The sequence below is a fragment of the Pangasianodon hypophthalmus genome, chromosome 20 (genome assembly GCF_027358585.1).
Source record: "Pangasianodon hypophthalmus isolate fPanHyp1 chromosome 20, fPanHyp1.pri, whole genome shotgun sequence".
Taxonomy (NCBI): Eukaryota; Metazoa; Chordata; class Actinopteri; order Siluriformes; family Pangasiidae; genus Pangasianodon; species Pangasianodon hypophthalmus.
Window position 1 is genome coordinate 17044446 of NC_069729.1, and position 15610 is coordinate 17060055.

The following is a 15610-nucleotide window of genomic DNA, read 5'->3' on the forward strand; positions in this document are numbered from 1 at the left end:
ACTTTAAAAAAAATTCTGAGTTGCATTACATTTAAAAGGAAACGCCGATGTTTTGTATCCCTGATGTAGCGCAGTAGCCCAGATGTGACTGTTAATTGAGTAGTCCTGATGGGAATAGTTTACAGCTGGTATTTCCCTGTCAACTTCTTGAAATGTTGCCATGTAATTATGGTCTATTTAGTCTATCTCTTGGGTGAACTGTGTAAGTACCAAATGAACAAGTGCTACACTTCTGCCAAAATGTCTGCCTTTTTTAAATTTTGTTAATTTACTGCTGTATTTATGCTCCTCAGTCTGTTTAATTGAGCAGCATAGGATCCAATAAACAGCAAAAATGGCTCTGGAAGAATTTGTTAATATGAAGTAGATGTAATTGGTGTAACATTATGTTGTAAATCTTTGTAAATCTGAATTTCTCGTTGCAGTTAATCTTATAATAGACTGACCTGTGTGTTTATGCATTTTCTCGTGTTTAATTGTAAACGTCACGAGCTCATTTCTGTCTGTCTTTGACTAATGCTAGTCTTCTGTGCACCAAGGTTATGGAGGACTGGCTCTGTCCATTGAAGGCCCAAGTAAGGTGGACATTCAGACAGAGGACATGGACGATGGGACCTGTGGCGTTGCCTACTGTCCTACAGAGCCTGGTACCTATGTAGTGTCCATTAGGTTTGCTGAAGACCATGTTCCTGGTAAGTTAAACACATTAATGGAGTTGTTTCATACTGTACATTTTTATTTACTTAGCCATCTTGCACCCTGCAAACACATTAGCAGCAAAACAACATGTGACCATTTCTTTCCCTTCATGTATGTGTGTAACTTCCTCAGTTCCCAGTGGACTGTCTTATGTCCCCCAACCTCCTTTTTTTTAAAAAAAAAAAAAAAAAAAAAAAACTTCCTACAGGTGTTTGGTTTCTGTGAAGGCCACTTTCAAAAGCGCTCCACTCAGATTACAGGAAAAAAATTGAAAGTTATAAACGCTGCTTCAGTCTCATTTCTCAGATAAAAGAGTAGAGTAGGCCACAGTCTATGAAACATGCTTTTGCTAGATAAAAGCAGGCAAAATATGCCTCAGGCTTTAAGGAAAGTTTCCCTCTGCTATCAGTTTTTGAAGTTGGCGTCATTGTTAATAAGCCACATTTATAGCAGAAGTAAGATCAGACTAAAGGAATTAAACATTATACAGTGGCCACAAAAGACTAATTTCTGATCAGCTTTACTTTAAATTAAGACACCTCTAAGGTAGAGCTGCTTAAATGTCATCGCTGTTCTAAATTAACTGGTCAGACTCTATCCGCCCTCGATCTGGCAGAGATAAAGTTTCATTGCCCCGACCCTCTGTCCTGATTCTGGCAGGTTTGGACCGATGGTAGAAATACACTCTGCCCTTACACACAAATGAGTCAGTGATTTTTTTGCCCTTTAACATGAAGCCACAGTTAATACACCAAGCACAGCTTTTACTGTAAAGCTGTACACAGATATTGTTTAATTGAGTGCACTCTGCTGATGGGTAACACCTCAGGGCTTTGTGAAGGGTATGACTGGCTCCCTTTGGCATTCTCATTTTTCTCCTGTCTGTCCACAGGGAGTCCGTTCAGTGTGAAAGTAACAGGAGAAGGACGAATCCGTGAGAGTATCAGCCGTCGCCAAAGAGCCGCTTCTGTCGCCACAGTTGGAAGCGTTTGTGATCTTAACCTGAGGATTCCAGGTGAGGAAATGAGTCCTCGTGCCATTTGTGCAATCTTGAGATCATGATCATGATGGATCTCGTAAATTTGAATAAATAAAACACCTCTAGGACATAAATGTGGAAAATAAGCAATGACGGGGTGGTGTGATGTGGCCTGATGCAGCCCGGAGTTTCTTCTACCACACAAAAGTTGATTATTTTCCTATAACAAGACGTAATTCTGATCATATGCCACAGTAATGTACTAACTTCTTTTTTTTTTTTTTTCCTTTTCTAGTTTTGTTGGTGTCATTTACGTTATAGCAGCTATAAACAGTTATTCGATCTCCAGCCTCTTTTTTTTCCCTCCATGTTAGTAAGATTTTGTTCTGAAGATGTTCCAGTGGTGTAAAACATCCTTACAGAAAACTTAACCATAGCAACAACCATAGTGACATGCATTAATATGAATTCCTATCAAAGTTGCTGTGATATAATCCACTTTAGTTCACATTCATATGCCTGATGTTTTTGGGTATTTCATATATTTGAAACTTTGAACCCAAGCATGAATCAGAGCACCTGGACTGAGTGACTCCCAGGACAGGTATTTGTTTTGTGTACACACCCATGAGCAGTGAGAGATCAGTGTAATAAATACTTTAGTTATATGAGGGAAGATATTCAGCTTGTTCCTGAGCGAGTGGTGGATTTGGATAGAGGTAGAATTTTTAGGCCTCCGCTTAGACGAAGTTCTTTCATTATGTGATAAATTAGTTTTACTGCTTCCAAGTTTCAAGATGGAGAAAATATTTACAAAAAATGGCTCGTAACATGCATGGCTTGGATAAAAAAAAATAATAATACTCAGTCATTGGTATTGGTGTTAAGTAACATTATGATTAGGATTCCTGTAAACACACCACAAAACTAGAGTTACAAAACATGTCTGAGGAGTATGAGGAGTCTTTCTATGCGGAGATGTTTGTTTAGTATTTTTTTTTTTTTGGAAGGAGTCACCAGTGTAACAGTCAGAGGTAAAGTTGTAACGAAGTTTTCTGACATGGGAACGTCTTCAGGATGGAGTTTGCACTTTTCCTGTTTCTCTATACCATGACAAGCTGAGAGGAAAAAAACTGTAGTGTTTCATTCAGTAATAAATAAAAAAAAAAATTGTTGCTGTGGTATAAGAGGAATAAAAGACTTCAGCATGTTATAAGAAAGTAATCAACTCTGGAGCGGTAACAGTAACTCTGCTCTGAGTCGGGCAGCATCACTCCACTCCATTGCTGATTATTTTCTTATAACAGCATGCCTCCCGAGTGTTTTACTCCTTAATTATGTGCTGTGCAGACATGCTAACAAGATCTAGCTTTTGACTTTTGTACATTTGAGCTCAAGCTGTTCTTTCTCTGAATATCTTCAGTCTTGAGAACAAAGCCATCCAAAAAGATACTAATAAACAAAGGGAAGTTTTATTTGCTCGCTCACTCGTACTTTGCCAAATGGGAATCGTATAGTGTAAGTAAAACCATGTGTAACATGACGCATGCGGGTCATGTGTAATATTAAAGAATGAGGACACTGGATCTGTGACTGTAATTTAACAGCATTGCGCTAGAGACCAGTGCAGCTGTTGTGTGGAGCAGTCACGTCAGATGGTCTGGGATGTGTTGGAGTTTGGTGCATTCTGACTCAGGCCATATGTGAGCCGTGTTTAAAGTAAAATCTTGGAGGATGAGGTTGTAATGTAATGGAGGGTTAGCTCTGAGTAATGAGTACTGTAATGGAACTGAGGCCACACAGAGTTTTGCTCCCTTTTGACAGGGCTCATGTACTGGCTGGGTGCGAGGGTGGTGACGTACCTCGCTCTCCAACTGGTGCACACTTGCTTCCCAGCTAAAACCTGGAACCAGTCTGCATATACAATCTGAACAGCAATATTGAGCCATTGAGCAATCTGTACATATGTACAAAATAAGACGATCATATTTATTGGAGTTTTTTTTTTTTTTTTTTTAAATTCCTGAGCTTTTCATGTACATTGTATTTAAACCATGTTAACAAGATTTCTTCTAGTAAATATCAATTAAATCAAGTTTCTTATTGCTCTTTAGGTTATGAAATGAATAGTTTCTTAATAGTGTGACTGATCATTTGAGTTTAATAGGCTTAAAGTTATGCCAGTCAATCACACTTTTAACCATAATACAAATTTACTTTAATTAGTTATTAAGTTAAAGCTCTTATGCGAGTTTTACAGTACTCAGGACTTCAGGACAGAGCTCTTTGCTTTCTCTGTGTATGTGACAAGGTGCATTTTATTTCCCGTATTGTTAGTTTCAAGAAAGAAGAGAGAGGCTAGTGAGGGCATGATTGTTTATAACGGTTATATCATAAGTGATAACAGGAACTAACTTGCTTTATGGATGTTTCTGTTCCTAGACCATTTTAACCGTCTAAACTCTTGGCTTAAGAATACGTTATCTTGACGCACAATACTCAGTAACTGAAGCAGAACTAATAGAAAAGGCCTGTACTTAGGAGAGTGTGGACTGTAAGTCTGGAGCCGTAGACAAGTTTAAGAAATAAATACCCCTTGATTTTTCTTATTTATTTAGTTCAGAAAACTCTGTCTAGGTAGTGTTTTTTTCTATTTCTTTTTCCTCTTTTCATCTTTTTTCCACTCTTGATGTTTCATTGCTGTCTTTTTTTTTTTGGCTGTCCTTTACCTTTCTTCACTTGTTTCCTTTCTCTTTTTCTGCCTGTGTCTTTGTCTCTTCAGTGACGTGGTTTCTCCTGGCTCTGGCCCGGGAACTCCTCTCTCGCGGAGTGTATCGTTCTCACTGTTCTCTGTGGCTTGGGGGAAAACCCTCATACTCTCCACGGTGCTTGAGCATCAGAAGCATCACTGTGCGCACAGTGAGGCTCAACAGGATGGGCACAGCATCCCTGTCGAGGCCCTGTGGGCTGGAGGGTGCGTTGTAAGCGCTGGGCATGCAGGACAAAGAGGTTGGCAGAAAGCGCTTGCTATTGTTTGCAGCATGAGTGTCACCATGCATGTAAAATAGCATATGGCTAGTTCACACGCTGAATAACCATGTACTATTAGCCTCTTTTGGAATGTAATGCCATGTTGCTTGCAAAATCCATCCTGCAAAGCCAGTGTGAGTTTCCGAGAATCTTCCCACAAGAGTAGACATCCAAGCTGCTGAGTTAAATGCCGCTCTTGATACTTCAGCTCTACCTAGAGGTTGAGTTCCTGAGTTTTGTTATCCTTCATCACCACTTCATCGTTCTACCTCTCTTCTTTTGTTTTGCGCTGTCCAGAGATCGACGCCCATGACCTCTCCGCTCAGGTCACCAGCCCATCGGGCACAACCGAACCTGCTGAGATTGTGGCGGTTGGCAACCACACCTACTGCGTGCGCTTCGTTCCACATGAGATGGGCGTGCACACGGTGAGCGTGAAGTACCGCGGGCAGCATGTGCCAGGCAGCCCCTTCCAGTTCACCGTGGGGCCTCTGGGAGAAGGAGGGGCCCAGAAAGTGCAGGCAGGTGGCCCTGGGCTGGAGAGGGCAGAGATCGGTGTGCCAGGTACAGAAATCAACTAAAAATCTCACTTATCTTAATATTGATGTTAGGGCATGATGTTTACAAATCTGTGAACAACTTAACTACTGAAACTTAACAAGCTTAACAACTTGGTCTTGTCTGGAAACTTAGGTACAGAACCTTTGTGTTAATGGATAGTTAATAAGTAGTTAATAAATTCTCAAAAAATAAAATACTGCAACAATACTGAAGTACTCCAGATGGCTTATACTGTTCCAGAAGATCAGTAAGATGTACTTGATGGTATATGTGTAAGATGAGTGCCTATTTTCCATTAAAAAAAAAAAAGTCTTTACATGCAAGAATGCATTTGTGCACCATGTTATAGCTGAGTTCAGTATCTGGACACGTGAGGCGGGTGCTGGAGGCCTGTCCATCGCTGTGGAAGGCCCCAGTCGTGCAGAAATCTCCTTCGAGGACAGGAAGGACGGATCGTGCGGCGTCTCTTATGTGGCTCAGGAACCTGGTGTGTATAATTTCACCATGATTGTGATGCAGAGCTAAGCTCAGAAACCTTGCTAACGGCTCTCTGTTTTTCCAGGTGACTACGAGGTGTCCGTGAAGTTCAACGACCAGCACATCCCCGACAGCCCCTACCTGGTGCCCGTGTGTGCGCCCCCACACGATGCCCGGCGCCTCACTGTTACCAGTCTTCAGGTGAGACACGAGGAAACATCGCCACACCGGGGCATGTCCACAGCTATCAAAGAAAAGGGGTCAAAATCTCTGCTGTAGGCAGTTGTATCTCAAACAGAGGATTTGGTAAACTGTCAGAACAGACAGAACTGAGACAAAATCCAGGATTTAATACATAGTACTAGGCTGCAAATCATTACAGTGGGGAATTATCTGTGGTTCATAGATGCCCATTTCAAATATGGAGCCAGAAACTCCAAAAGGCAAGCTGGTATGTGCTGTTTTAGAAAACAACTTACATTTGCATACAGTGCAGTTTTAAAGGCAGGAGGTAGGAGAAAAAGTTTCTTTTGGAAAAAAAGAATGGAGGCAATATCTGTAATCATTTATAACTACACTTATAGCATGTTTTATTCCAATTCATTGTAGAATTCTCAATTCTGATTGGTCAGCTGTTGAATTTTTTTTTTTATGAAATGCATATAATAATTTATTATTTAATATATTATTTATTATGAAAGTCTTTCAATTCATTTAGACAAAAATGTGTATATATATAGGAAGTAACAGGGCTCCACCCTGTTTTTATACACAGCGTATGACTTTGAGCGGTAAAGTGAACTAATTTTTGTATTTGTTTATTTATTTAAACAACCACTCCCTAAATCGTAATGAGCCATCACTATGCGCTTGAGAAGACAGATAAATTCAGGGTGTTTTCAAACATTAGTCTCAACCTTCTCCACATGAATTCTCCTGCTCCATATGAAGAGTTTATCCACATGGACATTTAGGGGGAAGAAGTAAATGTTTTTTATATAATCCCTGATTTCATTACATTGCAATCAGTAGGAAGGTGACCCTTCTTTGGATAGCTGCTGGACATCACTAAACGTGTGTGTGGGACTTGAGGTGTTTCTCTTGTGTTTCATTTAAAGGCTTTTAACAGACACACAACTGCAAAACTCACTAGACCTGGCTAAAGCAGTGAGAGAGAGGAGCGCCACATGCTTGTAGCAGCTTTGCTTTCATTTTCAGATTTCTGTAGTGTAGTAAATCTGGTAGTTCATCTGTGTTTCCTGAAAGTACCTTGTAGAGTGTGGAACCTCTTTCTCCTGAACTTTAGCTGGTCTGTCGTGAGATCAGGTAATGGTAAGGGGAGGGGTCTATGTGGTAGTATAGTATACTATAATGATGCCGTAGACAAATATTAGATGAAAATTCAGCTGCATATTTGACACAGATAGTGGACAATATGGAAATTTTAAAATTTAATCTGATGTAATAATAAATAGGGAAGAATTTGTCAGGAAACAAATTGCACTTGTCCGTGTACAATATTGCACTTGTGCTATATGTAATTATGTGGCAACCAGATCTTCCGCATTGTTACTCAGACTTGCTGGTTGCTGGTTTAGGACACAGTGTGATGTAAGATAACCCAAAAAAAAAAAAACAAACAAAAAAAAAAAACACCACCACGACCATCACTGTGTGTGTGTGTAGCTAAGCTCTGTGCCGCCTGAGCCACTTTTTTTTCTTGATGCAATTTGGCTTTATTCTGCTCTTTGGGCTTCCAAAGAAGGCAGTTATGCAAAAGATAATTCACTCCTTCTTTGCCAATCCTTAGAAAATCATCTGAAGCATGTGTGTGGTGCCCTGTGTATATAGTTCTGAAAACTACAGGCTTTCCTGAACTGTAGTATGTTATTCTTTTGCATGCATTTCAATCACAAGTTCTAGCATTTTATTTCATTTCTACTGAAAGATGGTTATAACTACCATTTGTAGCCTAATCTACTTATGGAAAAATCAACATAATTCTTTACAATGTTGGCAGTAATGTTTCCAATGGGAAATGAGTTCTCACTTTATCTTGCTTTATCAGCATAATGAGGTAAAAATCGCTTGTGACTTTTAAACACAAGCCTCATTTCCTATCCCAGCTGATGTCTGTTCACAGTGACATTGCTGAATAATCGCTGAAGAATTCAGTCAGTTTTGATCTGTTGGCTAAATAACATTTTACATCAATTTGATAATATATTTGTTTTCTTAAAGGAAAGCAAATTTTCTAGAAAGGATTTTCTAGAATTTAGCCACGTTTTTAGCCACATTTAGATACCACGGGTTTTCTCAGAGCACTGCACACACAGATTTGAAGATTTGTACTTAAGGAAAGAAATTGTGCAAAAAGTTCATAGCTCCAGTAACTAAAGAAGCAAACATCAGACAACAAGCATGTCTTGGTTGATTGGTCACATTTCTGAATGAGTGAAAAATTGTGTAAATTTGATTTTTTTATGTAATGCTCAGAATTGCGTAGTCCATAATGCAGTGAGTCTTTGGTGTAGAGGGGTATGATTGAGTCTCCACTGTTTGCTGCTTCAGGAGTCAGGCCTCAAGGTAAACCAGCCAGCTTCATTCGCTGTGCGTCTGAACGGTGCTCAGGGCGCCATCGACGCCAAAGTGCGCAGTCCCTCCGGAGCTCTCGAGGACTGTGTGGTTTCCGAACTGGAACAAGGTAAGACTCAGAAAAGGGTCAGTAGACAAAATATAAAGAAATCATCAGAAAATTTTGACGTGCTGTTTTTGAAAAATGAAACTTGACAGCATAAAGAGCTAAATTCAGCCAAGTAAAACGTGTTTTTGTTGTTTACGAGCCAGAGACCTGGTGGTCTTTTCCATTTCTCTCTTCACACTTGCTGGCAGACAGTTTCTTTAGTTAGCTCATCTTGAGAATGGTTCATATTGCCTTAACTGCTTTACTGGTCCTTCTCCAGACAAGTACGCCATTCGGTTTATCCCACGGGAGAACGGCGTGCACACTATCGACGTGAAGTTTAATGGCACACACATCCCGGGCAGCCCGTTCCAGGTGAGAGTTGGGGAGCCAGGACAGGGCGGAGACGCCGGACTTGTCACTGCTTACGGCGCTGGACTAGAGAAAGGAACTACAGGTAACAGTTCATGAACACATTTATTTCTGGGTATCTCTCATTTTGCTTGGAGTTTTCTATGTTTATGTTTCATTCATGCCAGTTTCTGCTCTTTTTGTGCTGATGGATGGCCAAAATTACTTACCCAAGACTTAGACTTGGTTCCAGTTGCTGAAGAGAATTAAAATAATAAAAATGACACGTTTTTGGAGACATGAGACAGCAGCATAGATGTGCTCTCAAAAACATTTAACTTGGTCCAATTTACTGTAATTTTAAGTTCAAATCTGCACAGTTCTCCAAATAACACGTTCTTCACAAATCATGGGGTAAGGTTTAAAAAAAAAAAAAAAAAAAAAGACTGCCTGCTGGAATTTCATTACTTTTTGTCCAAAAAAAGGACGTTATGTTACAATCAAACAGGCTTGTTGAGCATCTCATGCAATCTTTTACAGTGTGTGTGGACAGACTTTGTATTCCACATATAGATTTAGTGTAGGTAGTATTATCTTTATAATATAATTTTACAAGGATTAAAGGAATAGGAATTCAAGTCTGGTTATGATGCTTTTCTGTGTATTTTTTAAAACCCCAAATAACATTATAATAGCAAAACCTCATTGATACTCAGGGGTGGACATATCATAAACTCATTATTTAGCACACTGGGCAAGAAAAAGCTCCAGTGTGCTGCCCAGGCTCATGGTTTAGTTGCCCAGAAGCTTAAATGCCAAGGCTGACAAGTGATTGCTAACATATAATGTGGGCAAGCTAGTTAGCTAGTTAAGTGCATTAATACAGACTGATTTTGCAGCATCTTTTGTTTGCACGCTTGACAATAATTTCTTTGGCGAATGTTTATATTAACGGATATAATCTGTGGTGTTCCGTCCTCGCATTCTGAGGCTTCGGGATTTGGAAGTGTGCGCTGTAGTTACAGCATCAAGGTAGTTAAAATGTTGCTTTGTAGGATGTCCCTATGTCTGCTGAATATTTAAAAAAAAAAACTAGTGGCCTGGACACACAATCTGCTTGTCCTAGGTGCCTGGACCACTGATTTATCCACCTCCGATAGCGTATAAAATCTGTTTGAACACTGCTCATGGCTTCACCTCGATGATTTAAACAAACAGGTTACTTAACTTATTTATAATGTGTCCCCCCACAGCAAATGTAAGAGTTTTTATAACTGCTCAGGTCTAATTGTAGTCACGGGCGAAGCCTCCTGCTGGCTGAGAAGCATCTGTCTGTAACTCTCAGCTCTTTGTGTTAAGGGTTTGATTTATGTGATGGTTTACACTGTTAAGTGTCTAAAAGGAGAATAATGATTCCTTTGTGGATCTTAAGAATTGCGTCGATAAGCATAGCAGTGGAAATAAAGGCTCAGAGATATGGCTTTTCGTTGCTCTGGAATACGACGTTGGAGGAATACGGCTGGGCTTAGCTGATTATCAGTTTTTTTCTATTTCTTAGGATTTATGCTTCCATCTACACTTTTATGCTCCTGCTGTTTATCATGATGTAGGTTTGGCATTATCTGGCTCAGTAAACAATGTATATATAAAAGTTTTCATGCCTTGCCTATTATTTACTAGCCTGGTTGTGGCATTATTGTACATTATTGTGCATTATTGTGCTGAATCGCTGCTTTACCCAGGCAACCAATCCGAGTTCACCATCAACACCAGCAAAGCAGGACCAGGCTCCCTGGCAGTGACAGTTGAAGGGCCTTCAAAAGTGAAGCTCGAGTGCCAGGAGTGTCCCGAGGGCTTCAGAGTGCACTACACACCACTGGCTCCTGGAAATTACCTGATCAGCATCAAATACGGTGGCCCTAATCACATCACAGGCAGTCCTTTCAAGGCCAAAGTCACCGGTATGGACAAGACTAGAGATTAGACATGTCCACAGTTTCACAGATACACAGTTATACCACCAATTTCATTATTTATGATATGATGATATTTCTGGCTGCACAGATTCAGAATAGTATCAGGCAAAAAAAACATTCAGTGAGCATCTCTCTGTAAGCATATAAAACATCTTTTTTTATTACTAATGTACTATTTAGTAATTAAAAAAATAACAATTTTTTATTTAGCACTGTTTTTTTTCTCTTCCTCCTCATCTCCCACTTCTGTCTTCTCTGTGCTAGTGTCCCAGTGAAAAATTAAAACAGTAGCACAGTACTGAATCTTGCAATGTATCGTATCCTATCATATCTCATCAAAAAGGCTCCTTGAATTCTTGGCCGCTTTAACTCTAATGCCGAGGCAGTTGCTTCCTGTAAGGCTCGCTTTGTCGTTAGTGTTCGGTTCCCTTTAGTGTTGAAACTGCTGCATGAGTTTATAGAAGAAAAGGATAGTTTGTCCTGCAGCCTGGTGCATTGCATCTTTACTGTGTGTGTGTGTGTATATATATATATATATATATATATATATATATATATATATATATATATATATATATATATATATATATATATATATATATATATATATATATATATATACACAGTTCATTATTTATGAAGCACACATCACATTTCTCCCTCTTCAGGCCCCCGGCTTGTGAACGTGACCAACGCCAGTGAGACCTCCACACTGATGGTGGATCCTGCTGTCAGGGCGATCAGTGCCAACTCCTCCAACGCCATGCCCAGGGCTGCCTCTGATGCCAGCAAAGTGACCAGTCGAGGCCCAGGTCTCAGCAAGGCCTACGTGGGCCAGAAAGCCAGCTTCTCTGTGGACTGCAGCAAAGCGGGTGAGCAACAATGCAGAGACTTTCTTATGACTCTTTATGTCAAATAGCTTTGCTTTAAAGGCATGTTTAATAATACAGATTGTTCTGAACCAGAAAGTTTTGTTTCCTTACTGATGGCCAAGTTTTGTTTCCTCACTGATGGCCATACCTTTTCTGGTTATGAGTTAAGCCTCTTGCTTGCAGTTTTACAAACCTATTCACTCATATTTCCATGTTGTATTTCATGATTCCCTGGAAGAGCATTGAAAGTGTCTCTGGATACTTAAAAAAAAAAATATCCAGAAAAAAGAAATCACTTTTTACGTGGTCCTTGGTTTTAGGCTTTGTGGGCTATTTTTAATCTGGGGTTGTTTTTGTCCATCATTTCCCATTTTTTTGGCAGGGATGTTAAACTGAAACTACTATTAAGGGAACAGGGAAATGTACCACTCTTATTATTTATCTGCAAAAAAATTGTAAGAATTCCAAGCTGTTGAAATATGGATGTATCCTATAATAAGGCAGAACAGAACAGAAAAATCACCAGAGAAATACTTAGTCTCCAGACCTGAATGGAAGAATGCAGTGTATGATACCAGGTTGCTCAGATGGTTATAGAGAGATTGGAGGGAGTTACAAAAGCAAATGATGGATCTACAAATGATTAGAGAGATTAGACATGAGTGACATTATAGAGACGATACTTTGCATTTTTTTCTCTTCTGCTTATACCCTTGTATTTTATAGAAAATTAGCTATTGTATTACATTTGATGTAGCATTAAATCTTAAATTATTAAATGTGTGTGTTGTTGTGTGTGTTAGGTAAAAACATGCTTCTGGTAGGAGTTCTCGGACCTCAGACCCCATGCGAGGAGATCATGGTGAAGCACATGGGCAGCATGCAGTACAATGTCAGCTACGTCCTGAAGGAGCGTGGAAACTATGTTCTGGCGGTGAAATGGGGCGAGGAACACATCCCGGGCTCACCATTCCATATCACTGTGCCTTAAATCTGACGCAAATAAACCATCGTGGGAGCAATAGAAAACGGCCAAACCATAACACTTAAATTACGCCCCATATCGATGACAAACTTGCACTTGATTTTGTATTTTGTACATGTGATGTGTGGACTGTTGTGCTTAAGTTGCAAATCTTTTGTGATTGTTTTTTTTTTAAACCACTGACGAGTTTTTCAACAACTTCCAGGGGTACAAAACCAGATTTGCAAAAGTAGATGTTGGATTCAGGTGTCAGTTTGAAGAGTCTCAATTCCTTTGAAATCTTATTTACTACTGATGCTATTTTGTCTGTCTGACTCGCATTGTATTTCCATTACTGTCATTTTTGATTCTCGTACCTGCTGCATAACCTGGACTACTGCGATTGTTTACATGTTCACGAATCAAACGAGGCTCCATAGTTGCTCAAGTTATCAACTTGAACCACTTCAACAGGCTTTCCATTTTTCTTTCATCTGTAATTCACTCCATTAGAGAATAGATGCATCGTAATCATATCCAAACTGTATTCAATTTATAATAGCTGGGTAATATGTGAATAGCGAAGTGATTGGAAAGCGCATGAAAAATGCATGTAGTCCATCTTTTTTCTTTGTTTTGGAATTGCAGCATTTGTACAATGTTCTTTTAGCACACATTTTTACAAAGCATTTAAATTGAAATGTACACTCCCCAAAACACGCAGTATTCTTTCTGACTTTCATGGAGGATATTGGAGATAATTCACCTCCTAGCAGTTACAGTGACAGATTTACAAGGGTCTTTTCATGTATACTGGTATTTGTCTTATCTAACTAGTTTTGATAAGGTAATAAAGTATTTTTCTTAATGTTTTAAAAGCAGAAAGGGCTATGCTATTATAGTACTCCATTGTATAGTCCAGGGTGCCTTAATGTGAAATGATGTACATTTGGAAATTTAAAACAAACTGGAATAAAGATTGAAAAAAGGTTGTCTTGTGTGGTGCACAACTGATTACGCAATAAAGTGACGTGATTAATCGTGCAACCTTAACACTGCTCTTGTATCCACAGGCGACCAGCAACAATTTCTTAGGTGACTCTTCAAGCGCCATTGTTGGTGTGTGATGAATGTAGACTTCCAGCTGCAACCGAGAGGCCACCTTGACCCTTCTGTCTGGCTTTTCCCTGGGAAAAAAAACCCTGATTATATTTCACATCAGCATGCATGTAGTTTCAAATCTTCGCTCATTAATCATTTTTAGCTAAAAATTTCCTCTTCAGTTGGCAGGAACCCGAGCCTAGAGACATGAGGTAAGCTTGCTTTAGGATTGTGCTATGCTGTGCAAGGCTAAATATAGAAACCTTTGTCTGTCCTGTGCTACGAGTCTGTTTCCCTGCAACACCCACTATGCAGTTATAATTTAAATTGGCATGTGGAGCACAAACCTTCCATTCAGGCAGATCTCAATTACATGTAATGTGCTTCCTCGCTGAAGTGTGCTATTTTCTGATCCACGTCAATCAGGAGCAGTTTTCCTTCCCTCTCATTTTGGTGTATTAAGATTTTTATTCATGCTCTGTTTTTGAAGCCTGGACTGAATAGGATACATTAAGCTGTGACCTTTAGAGAATGCCACTGCCATCATTTGGCCTAATGTGAGAACTGCATCTGCAAAAAAACAAAGGAGAACTATTCTCCATGACTCCCAAACATTTTTGCTTTTATTTTGTCACTTTTCTAGCTCTTTATACTTCCTCTCCGTGCAAAGGAAATGAATATGAACTAGCGGAGTCTCCATTGCTGCACTCGGGGTCTGCATGCATCTCCTTTGTTTTTCTGTCAGCACTTTTTTTTGTTGCACTTTTGTGCATGCGCAGTTTACCCTGTCCTGCTGAAGATCAGGCCTCTGATTGGGCGACCATAGGTGAAGCACGAATGACAAACTGCTCTTGGGTTTCCCTTTAACCAGAGTGAGAGACTCGGACCAGTGCACATTAACTCCAGCCTGAGAATGAGGACCTTCCTGACAACCCAGAACCAAAACAGCTACCGGGAGCTGATTATGAAGGAGGCGTACACACGGCTCAACTGGAAGATGAAATATGGCAAGGACTATCCGATCAGATTCGCCTCACGCAAATCCAAGCCCGTGAATCCGACGACTGCCCCTAAAGTCACGCTGCCCCCTGTAGTAAAAGCTCCAGAGAAGAAGAAGGAAGCCCCAGTGCTTCAGCGTGCTCTCAGTGAAGCTCCTCTGATGCGACCAGTCAGTCCTCAATCCAAAGAGACTCTTTATAATGGTTTATCCATAGAGGGCAAAGGACGCAGCCAATACCTGAAGATGCGCATACAGAAGATGCCTGAAGAAAGGTTTGACTACCCGCTATTGTCCTCATGGGAATATGGATGGAGATTAGGTAATGAAGTCTTTGAGACTGCTTTTGTCTTGTAATCATGATGAATGTATTTTTCCTTGTTAAAACCTAAACCTCAATTTCAAATTGCAGAATTGTTATTTAACTGTGTTTACAGGTGATTATGGGCATGAATACAAATCACCAGTTAATGGAAGATCAGCAGTTGTCAGGAGCACTTTCTATGCCAGGAACGGTATCTTTAATAGTCCCTCTGCAACAGATCACCTTGGGTGACCAACTTTCCAAAAAGACTGGATCACTCTATGAAGATAATTGCCACAGAAATGAATTTTCCACATAATGTCTACTAAATACCAAGAATTTGTACTTAATTATGCTGCAAAATGTTAGAAAATTAGCTGGATTACATTACAAAGTCTAAGTGTGGCTAAGAACTATTGATCCTGATGTATTATAACAAAACACTTTTTTTTTCTTCAAGTTCTCTGTAAAGGAATCATTCACATGCCATCAAGTGGGGATTAAATTAATTGGAGGTGAAAGCAAGAACTTTGAAAACCAACACACTGTTCCCTAGCAACCACTAAACAAACACCTGGATTGTTCTAGTTTATAATTAACTTGCATCACCTTTGAA

At 39.8% G+C, this 15610-nt stretch overlaps 2 protein-coding genes across 4 annotated transcripts in view; both read left to right on the forward strand.

Annotated features, from left to right (window-relative positions):
• The window catches only part of LOC113537897 (filamin-B), a 69203-nt gene extending 55619 nt beyond the window's left edge, over positions 1-13584 (forward strand). For 2 of the 3 annotated variants that reach the window (XM_026932588.3, XM_026932589.3), the window contains 10 exons: positions 540-692; positions 1592-1714; positions 5006-5272; positions 5619-5756; positions 5832-5947; positions 8318-8450; positions 8710-8886; positions 10523-10741; positions 11425-11628; positions 12432-13584. In XM_026932588.3, the coding sequence (XP_026788389.3) occupies positions 540-692; positions 1592-1714; positions 5006-5272; positions 5619-5756; positions 5832-5947; positions 8318-8450; positions 8710-8886; positions 10523-10741; positions 11425-11628; positions 12432-12619 (1718 nt within the window). In that variant the 3' untranslated portion in view covers positions 12620-13584. Of the gene's footprint in view, positions 1-539; positions 693-1591; positions 1715-4460; positions 4956-5005; positions 5273-5618; positions 5757-5831; positions 5948-8317; positions 8451-8709; positions 8887-10522; positions 10742-11424; positions 11629-12431 lie in introns of those variants that run through there. The other variant, XM_053227206.1, reaches the window with a different exon arrangement.
• Positions 13585-13627: 43 nt separating this feature from the next.
• LOC113537900 (protein ATP6V1FNB) lies at positions 13628-15531 on the forward strand. Its single transcript, XM_026932592.3, has 2 exons — positions 13628-15012; positions 15128-15531. Exons 1-2 carry the CDS (start codon positions 14607-14609, stop codon positions 15244-15246), a joined length of 525 nt encoding a protein of 174 aa, XP_026788393.1. The 5' UTR covers positions 13628-14606; the 3' UTR covers positions 15247-15531.
• The last annotated feature ends 79 nt before the right edge of the window (positions 15532-15610 follow it).